At 40.7% G+C, this 8,900-nt stretch overlaps 1 protein-coding gene across 7 annotated transcripts in view; it reads right to left on the bottom strand.

The window, feature by feature from the left end:
• Positions 1-1,094: 1,094 nt before the first annotated feature.
• Positions 1,095-8,900, bottom strand: part of kdm6ba (lysine (K)-specific demethylase 6B, a) — a 137,679-nt gene continuing 129,873 nt past the window's right edge. For 6 of the 7 annotated variants that reach the window (XM_080451538.1, XM_080451543.1, XM_080451542.1 and 3 more), the window contains 6 exons: positions 7,444-7,558; positions 6,614-6,801; positions 5,860-6,001; positions 4,918-5,044; positions 3,918-4,091; positions 1,095-2,867 (listed from right to left, as the gene is read on the bottom strand). In XM_080451538.1, coding sequence (XP_080307664.1) covers positions 2,844-2,867; positions 3,918-4,091; positions 4,918-5,044; positions 5,860-6,001; positions 6,614-6,801; positions 7,444-7,558 — 770 coding nt within the window. In that variant the 3' untranslated portion in view covers positions 1,095-2,843. Of the gene's footprint in view, positions 2,868-3,917; positions 4,092-4,917; positions 5,045-5,859; positions 6,002-6,613; positions 6,802-7,443; positions 7,559-7,578; positions 8,599-8,900 lie in introns of those variants that run through there. The other variant, XM_080451544.1, reaches the window with a different exon arrangement.

The following is an 8,900-nucleotide window of genomic DNA, read 5'->3' as shown; positions in this document are numbered from 1 at the left end:
TTTCTTCTGGAGTTTTGGCCCTTAAACGTTCTGTTTATAAACCACTGATTTAACATTTGAGCCACACTGGCATTGAAGATGCAACCGAGAATGTAATATTTAACCCACCTTTTAGAATTTAGATAGAGTGCTGATAATGTTCTTGATGAGGTTTGATCCCTGAACCTTTTATTTATGAAACCCTGAATAATACCTCGAGCCACACTAACGTGGAAAACTCGCGTAAGAATGCAATACTTAACCAACCTCTTCGATTTCAGATTGAGAGTGAAAAATTATATTAAAGAGTTTCAAACTCTAAACCTTCAGCTTATAAATCCCTGGTATATCTCCTGAGTCACACTGATATGGAAGATGCAATTCTATTTAATGACTATAAGATATGACAATAACGGATTTGTATTTTGATGACATTAAACATCCCTCTGTTTGCTCTCAATGAAAGAGTAAATCTGGGTGCAGAGAAAAATGTTCCAACAGATGTTTTTTTTTTAAACAATGTTTTCTTGTTGTGTTCCTTGTTTCTTAGTTATATACTTGGTGTTTTACATACAGTTGTGTTTCTTTACATATTTTAGAAATATATCTTCTTAGTTCTAGTTTTAATTTACACTTGTGTACCTTTTGTTTTGTAGTGATGTCTGAGTGTTTCCTGTTTGCTGCTACCTGTCTTGTCTCACCCTGTCATTTGCAAATGTTGTTCACCTGTGTCTTGTTTAGCCCTAGCCAATCGTGTTGATTGTCCATAGATAAGCACCTGTGTCGTCAATGCGTTTCGGTCTGCCCTTCACTGCCAGTCTGTTTGTTGTATGCAGGGCCGGCCCTAGGATTTTCGTGGCCCTAAGCAAGATTTGTTTTGGTTCCCCCCCCCTCCCAAACACCCCCATTATAAAATCATTATGTCATTTGTTATTGCATACTAAAATAATAACGCTAGTTGTTGGATAGGAGATACATGACATAATTACAATATTAAAGTAAAAAAAATTAACCCCTAGTGGTTGTGGCCCTAAGCGACCGCTTATATTGCGTATAGCAGCGGCCGGCCCTGGTGAAGATATATCATATGGGGGAAAGAAAAGAAAGATGCTCAGTTGTGGGTTTATCAAAAAGCGTTTATTATTAATAGTCAATAATAATGTCACACAAATTCACAAAGTGTTTAAGACATGTCTGGCTCAGTTTGGTGTGTATGCAAGTATGTGTGTTTGTGTGAATTCTCTAAACAGTGCAGGTATAAATAAATGACCACAAAGAGAAAGGAGGGGGGGTAATTTGACAGGAAAAAAAAAGAAAAATCGCATTTTAAGAAGACAAACGGAAAAAAACAAAATTGAAAGAGAACATTTAGCACCTTCTATCCCGTTATGATGTTCAACAGATAATATAATAAAAATCATTAAAATCTCATCTAAAAAGCCCCCTACGGAATAATAAAGAAAAAAATTACAAATTTTCAAACTGTTTGGAAAATGTATTTTTTTTTCTTTCCTTTTCTTAATGAGCATACAAAGACAGCCTTTCGTTAGTTCATCTCTACTTGAGCGGTGTGTCTAGCGTCTACAGGAAAGGTGGTGTTATATTCAAGATAAAGATATCATTTTTCATATATATACCAGAAGGTAGAGGGGCAAAGAGTCGTGAGAGGCGAGCACCAAACAAAAAAAAACAGCAGCCTCCGACATTGGAACACACAAGCCCCCTACATTTCAGTTCATAAAAGAGGAATCAATCACCATTTCAACAAAAAAACAAAAACATTCTCAGCGAGAACATTGATATCCAATAAATAGAAACATTTTAAATAATAAAAGAAAAAAATCCAGGAAATACTCAATCTCATATTGGAACTGAAGAATTGGAGGTACAATACAGGTGACACCGATATTTTTTTTTTCCTTTTTTTTTTTCAAAAATATTGATAAGGTCATGGAAGTAATAAACAAAGACCTGATGATGTGAGGTGTGACAACTGATTTTTTTTTTCCCCAGAAGAAATAAAATGTGAATTATTTCAGGAAAAAAAAAGATTTACAACACATAAGATTCAGAAAAACTAAACAAAAATAAAGATAAAAACGAACCCCCCCCTAACAAAGTCTTTGAAACCCGTATGTTTTGATGCATTCCAAACAATTGTACTTGTTTTTTTCCCCCCATTCTTAATGCTTTAGAAAAATGTTCATATCTCTATTATTAGTATTTTTCATTTTCTCTCTTTTTCTAAATACAAGTGACAAGGCCAATGTGGTGTATATCTAGGCTGATCTAGTTTAGAACAAACAAAAACAATAAATTATTCAAAAAGGAAAACAAAAAAGAGAACAGCACTCCACAAAAAATACAAACGGCATGTACAAATTTCAGTATTCAAGACAAAATAAAAATAAAAAAACCTGTCTGGTACTGACAAAAACATGCCATTGAAACCATCATCTCCGTAGTTTGATCAATGGCAGCACCAACTGCATCCTGGTTTTCAAGTTCACCGTTGCCAGGGGCGAGAGCACCATTTTCAGAGTAAACTGGCTTTCTATTTCATCTTCGAAATTCACTCGATATGGGTGAATTTACTCATGATTCATAGAACCGGTGGTTACATACGTAACCTAATGTTTTGTTTTTTTATTGGCGGCTTGTTTTTTTTTATATTTTTGTAAACTGGTTCTCAGTTGGCTGTTCGGCAAGTATTAGCAGTAGTAGTAGTAGTAAAAATCATCTTAAATAAAGAAGGGAAAGTTGAAAAGCAAAGTGAAAGGTGTATTTCTTTCTTTCTTGTTGTCGTTGTCCTGGCTTGCAGGAGTTTTGGTTATGGCTGAGGTGGACACAGGACGGGGGCTGTGTCACCGCGAGCTGGAGGGCAGTGCCTGGGGACACGAGACAGAAGAGGAGACGGTTAGTTGAGAGTTAGTTGAGAACACACGACACTAGTCTGTCAAACATTTAACCCTTTAAGGACCGGGAACGCATAATTTTAAGATTTCTTTGGCTATTCAAAAATAGCAGATATACAAGCTCATAGCGCGGCACCCATAGATATAGAAACCTAGATACCTCATTGGCCTCTGCAGTTCGTTGGAGCAACTCGTATCGCGGCCGCCATTTTCGCGTAGGCAAACGGACACTCAAAGTGACTACTGGCCAATCACAGCGCTCACAGTGCGTTGACTACTGGCCAATCACAGTGCGTCTTTTCTAAGACCTGTCAGAATCTAGTTGTCCCGCCCCCACCTGCCTCTGATTGGCCTACCGAACGCCCCCTTCTGTGACACACACGGAAGCTTCAGGGAAGCTTTCCTACGCTAAAATGGCCCCCGTGATACCAATGCCTCAAAGCCGAAGGAGGCGTCTACCTTTATATGTCTATGGCGGCACCGAGTGAAAAAAAAATGGTGCAAATCTTTGAATATATATATATATGTTTTAAAGCGAACATTTTTAACTCTGATCTGTGCTTCTGGGCCGGGGGGTCTCTGCAACATCATATTTTTAGATGGGGGGTCCATGACATGGAAAAGTTGGAGCACCACTGATATAGCAACATTTATTTAAAAAAACTGTTGTAGAATATATTTATTCAGAGATTTGCACAAATGTTCAAGATTTTTCAAAAAATAGCAGATCTACAAGCTCGTAGCTCGTAGCTCTGCTATTTTTGAATAGCCCAAAGAAATCTAAAAATTGACACAGATGCTTTCCCTGTCTTAAAGCAGCGTGGTCCCCAACCTTTTCTGCATCAGGGTCCACTTGACATTTTCAGAGCATGTTCATGTTAACGATCAATCAATCGACTGTGTTTTCCGGCTTGGATCAATGGATACTTTCAAGTCCCCTATTTATCGGTATCACAATGAAAACTTTTTTTCCCACCAAGATTTTTAAGAAAAAATACTACGGCTTCTGTCTGGGGGGCTTACCGGGTTCTTGAAGGCATCGTATGTGTTCATGAGCTCCTCCATGCGGTACTGTTCCAGCACCACCACGTTGGACAGAGTGGGGTTCAGCTTCCGGGCGCAGTCCTCACAGTGCACCACGTACGTCTTCCTGCTGTTGCTCTCGCTGGTCACAAACAGCAGGCTGAACACCTCCACCTGGAGCACACCCAGAGAGAGAGAGAGAGAGAGAGAGAGAGCGAGAGAGAGAGTTACCAGGGTTTCTCAAACTTTATTGTCACATCACATATTAACCCATTTAGACCGGGAACCCCTATACGTAACTACACCTTTCAATCCAGGAACCCCCTTTGGGATTGTTGTTGCTGTTTACAGTATATAGCAACATAATTTTTTTGTACATTTTGAATAAATATTTGAAATTTTTCAGAAAACTTAGGTCAGGATTTAGAAAGCGTTTTTTGAATCGGCCTCAGCAATGCATTTAAACGACAGATAGAGAATAGAAGTAGAATAAAGTGCATAAAAGAAAGTGGCTAATGCGCATAATAATTTAAGAGGCATGAATGTATGTAAAGGAGAGTCCATTTAAAACACAGATCAGATCAGTCTGTGCATTAAAAAACACAGTTCAGCGTGCAGTGGCCACTGAACTGAACTAGCAGTCTAATTGCTGCTAGATAAAAACTGATCCCGAGTCTGGTGGTATTGCTCCCGATGCTCCTGTATCGTTTACCTGGTCGTGGTCCGGGGACCCTTAGTTCAAATCTGATTTGCAAAAATGTGTTTCCATGTGGTTGCTTGCTGTTCAGACTTGATCAAACCAATCTCGTTCCAATCTCGATACTAGGCCAAAAATCATATCTCAGTCTGCCAGTCTGAACATAGAAAACTGCAGATCTACACGCTCACAACGCGGCAAATCACGACACGTTGTGAGCATGCAGATCTGTTATTTTCGGTGCGCGACACGACCGGCCTTGACAGCAGAAGGTGGATACTTTGAAAAGCACGTCAGACTCACATCGCACTCGTTGCAGTAGTAGGCCGGCTCGTCTTTGACACGACTCTGGTAAGAGATCTTCTTCCCCAGAGCCACCAGCTGGTCCCGTAAGATCTGGATGTGTTTGATGGACTGGAGGAGGCAGTGTCTGGAGGGACAGGGGAACATGTTACATGGATTCAAGCAAAAATAAGATCTCACGACTGAATATTTTTTTGTTAGGCTAAGTCCTAATATGCGATTTGTGAAACCGTGCGAAAAGAGCGCCGACACTCTAGCACTGCGTTTCATAAACAATTAGCACAGATAAAATGATTTATTGATGTTTTGGCATAACCAGGTAACCAGTTGAATAAATCACTTGATTGAAGCTTTAACCTGAAATATGAATATATGAAATATCCGAGCTCATTAGGGTTTTCTGGGAGAACATTGTATTCTATTGCTACTTTGACGCCTATTTTTGGTGTATGACATGCTTCCATAAAAGACGTTCTATGGAATCCAAACGAAAACGAAAGTCTTCTCAGTCGTGGCGTTTAATCTATGAAGGTTAAAGGAGTAGTTCACCACCAAAAAATACTTATTTTCTATCAATTACACACTCCATGAAGCATTGAATTGATGGAGATTTCTTTGTTTTTGTCGCATTCCTAAGCCAATAATTTGATGACCGGCGAGGAGACTCAAAGAGTCTCCTTTGAGTCTCCTACCGGATACATTAGCATCTTTCCGCCGGCAATCAAATTATTGGCTTAGGAATGCGACAAAACCAAAAGAAATCCATGAATTCAAGGCTTCATGGGGTGTGTAATTGATAGAAAATAAGTATTTTTTTTTTGTGAACTATCCCTTTAAGATCTGGATGTGTTTGATGTGTCTGCAGGGAGAGGACATCAACGTCAGGAGGACCGTGCAGGCGACAGTGGGGCCGCCCGTGTAATTTGGACCGGTTTCACTCACTTGATCATCTTGTAGGTTTCTTCGTCGGTGATCTTGAGGGTGCGCGCCACGTTCCAGGACACGTGGATCATGGGAACGATGGACTTGACGTTGGACACCACGTTCCACTCGAACCGCTCCAGGGCCAGCTGGTACTGGTAGGCTGCAGAGACAAACACCACCACGTCAATCCATGTTTCACTACCATTTATTCCAATGATACATAACCAGTGGTGGACAGTTATAGTGCATTTACTCTGAGTACTGCATTTTTGGATAACTTTCACTCCACTACAAGACAAATATTGTACTTTTGACTCCACTGCATTTCTAGGAAATGGAAAAAGTACATTATGACTTAACCACTTAAGTCCCATAGCAGATCTATCCAGTCGCAATGTCTTGTTTTTGTGCAAAGTCGCTTGTAAATTTGCGTGTTGCTTCCTTCCTAATGTTGTTTAAACCAGTGGTTGTTCATGTCAAGGACCCCCAAATTCATATGTATTTATCCGCAGACCCCTATCTGAAAATATTTTGTTCCAGGGACCCCCACATACGATTTGTGTCGTTAAGAAAGATTCCACATTTTTCACATTTTACTCATGAATTATTTTTAATAGCGACACGTTGTGAGCTTGCAGATCGTCTATAGCCAATGTACGTATATAGGGTTAAAGTGGTTCAATTTATTTTGATGCTATATCAACTCATTTTGCCGTCTGCTTGTTTCTCACAAAATAAATCTGGCAACAGTGGATGTATCAGTCCTGCTCACCGTTGACAGGGCCAACGTTCCAGGCGATGTTATTGCACCAGCCCACAGCCTGCACCCAGTGAACCGTCCCGGCGTTGATCCACACCAGATCCCCGGGTCTCTGGATGAACCGGTACACCGGGATGTTGGCCTTGTAGAGGTCCTCCAGAACCGGCCACCAGGACCCCGTCAGGTAGTCCACTCCATGCCTGAGCGGAAATAGGAGGAAGTGGAGTTAAGAGTTATGTGGGTTTTTTATTCCACTCATGTACAGCATGATTTATTTTTTAAAAGATCAGGGTTTTTTTTCATGTTGTTGCTGTCGGTCAGAAACCTTGTATCTCCATATTCCAACCTTTTGTGTTTTTCTGTAAATTAATGTCGTACAACACTGTAGTTAAAAAGTAGCGATTCCTAAAAGTCCTATTTCAGATTTTTTTTTTAACCCTTTAAGACCTGAGGCGATTCTTCAAAATGTTTTCTAAATCCTAACAGTTTTTTGAAAAAAAAACCCCAATTTTTTTTTTCAAGATTTTTCAAAAATAGCAGATCTACAAGTTCATAGCGCGGCACTCGGTGCCGCGCTATGAGCTTGTATATCTGCTATTTTTGAATAGCCAAAGAAACCTAAAGTGACACAGATGCGTTCCAGGTATTAATGGGTTAATTAAGTCTGTCTGAGGGGTTTATAAACATTTTCCCATGAAAAGTGTTAACAAGAGCTTTTGACCAAAATAATAACTACACTGGATCCAATTGGAAACACAGGTTCTTTTTTCTAATTTCCTGGAAATTTACGTTTCCACCTGACAGCAACGATGCGCGACTCTGTGCCGCCAAATCAAACTCACTTTTCACAGAAGTCGCTGATATCGCGCCAGTAGTTCTCGTGCACAGAGAACCACTCGCAGTCTCCCGGGCCGATGTTGATGTTGACCGAGCAGAAGTTGTTGTTCTCCTGGTGACCTGTGGGTAAAGAAAAAAATGCTTTTAGTCATTTGCACACTGGGTGGCCAAGGTATATGCAATATGCGATAACATTGCTGTGTGTGTAGACATGAATGCCGTTACATGGTTGGAAAACACATTAACATGAACTGCCGGCACAGTCAGTGGGAAAGGCGTTCGCACATGCCCTCTTTACCAGTACAAGTAGATGGCATGGTCCCTTCTCATTCTTGGGGGTACTTAATACTCACGTGGGAGATGACTGTAAGCACGTGATACTAGTCTTTTGATGAGAAGCTACTTTAACAGTAGTTGCAGGTGTTGGTCCATGCAACATATAGCCTATCAAGTTTCACCCTTTCTCTAGTTATGTCAACATTGCTCGGAAGCATTTTGGTCACTGAACAGTGTATGCCACGGGTACAGGCAGCCTTGCGGTCACAGGCTCTCTCCCTCTCTCTCTCTCTGAACCATGATTGAGTAAATAGTCTCCCTCTTGACATAAACCTATGATCACTCGACCATCGCTCAACCATCTCTCACTCCATCTCTCTCTCTCTCTCTCTCTCTCTCTCTCTGCACCACAGCACACTTGTACCCATACTGTAGCTGAAGTTCTTACATGAACAGAGGTTCATGAACAGAGCTCGACTGTAGAACACTCCTCCGTTCATGTAAAAACTAATATTGAACACAACAGTTGCACTCACTGAAAAGCACTGTCATGGAGGTATGACGTTCACACTTGCGTGGATGGAAAAGAATGCAGGCAAGGTTGTAGGTCCTAACCAGGAACAAATGCCCACACAAGATTGCCCGCCATTCGAGATTCGGTGCACGTTCACACATGACACCAAAATCTAATATGCCACCACATTGCCCACCAAAATCAAATATGCCACCACATTGCCCGCAAATCTAGTAAGTGTGAACGAACGGGGCTTATAACTCGCGACGAGTAAAGTTTCAACGTCTTTCTGCCTTAGTTAGGTTTTCTGCTAACATAGAACCCAGACAATAATGAAAAGCCTATTGTAGTGTTTCAGTGTTTTTGCACACTGAAAAAAAAAGCAGAAATGGGAAAGGGGAAAGGGATTACTGTATATTTCCATTCAACGATATGGTTGTATTGAAAACATTGCACCTGGCTATAGCTGCTATTGACTATGAATACCACCACCTTAACGATACGACACATCTTATAATGTGTATGTGTTGAAATGCGATATGTACTGTATATTCAGGGGTGAAAATAACTGGTGCGCATGTGTGTTGCGCGGCAGATAAAACGAAAAGAAGCGCTCTAGCGAACTGCTGCCGGGACTTATTTATAGCGTCACTTACTAGCTCTGGTGTCATG

This window comes from Gymnoscopelus braueri (genome assembly GCF_963280865.1).
Source record: "Gymnoscopelus braueri genome assembly, chromosome: 15".
Lineage (NCBI taxonomy): Eukaryota > Metazoa > Chordata > Actinopteri > Myctophiformes > Myctophidae > Gymnoscopelus > Gymnoscopelus braueri.
This window is presented reverse-complemented; position numbering and strand designations above follow the sequence as displayed.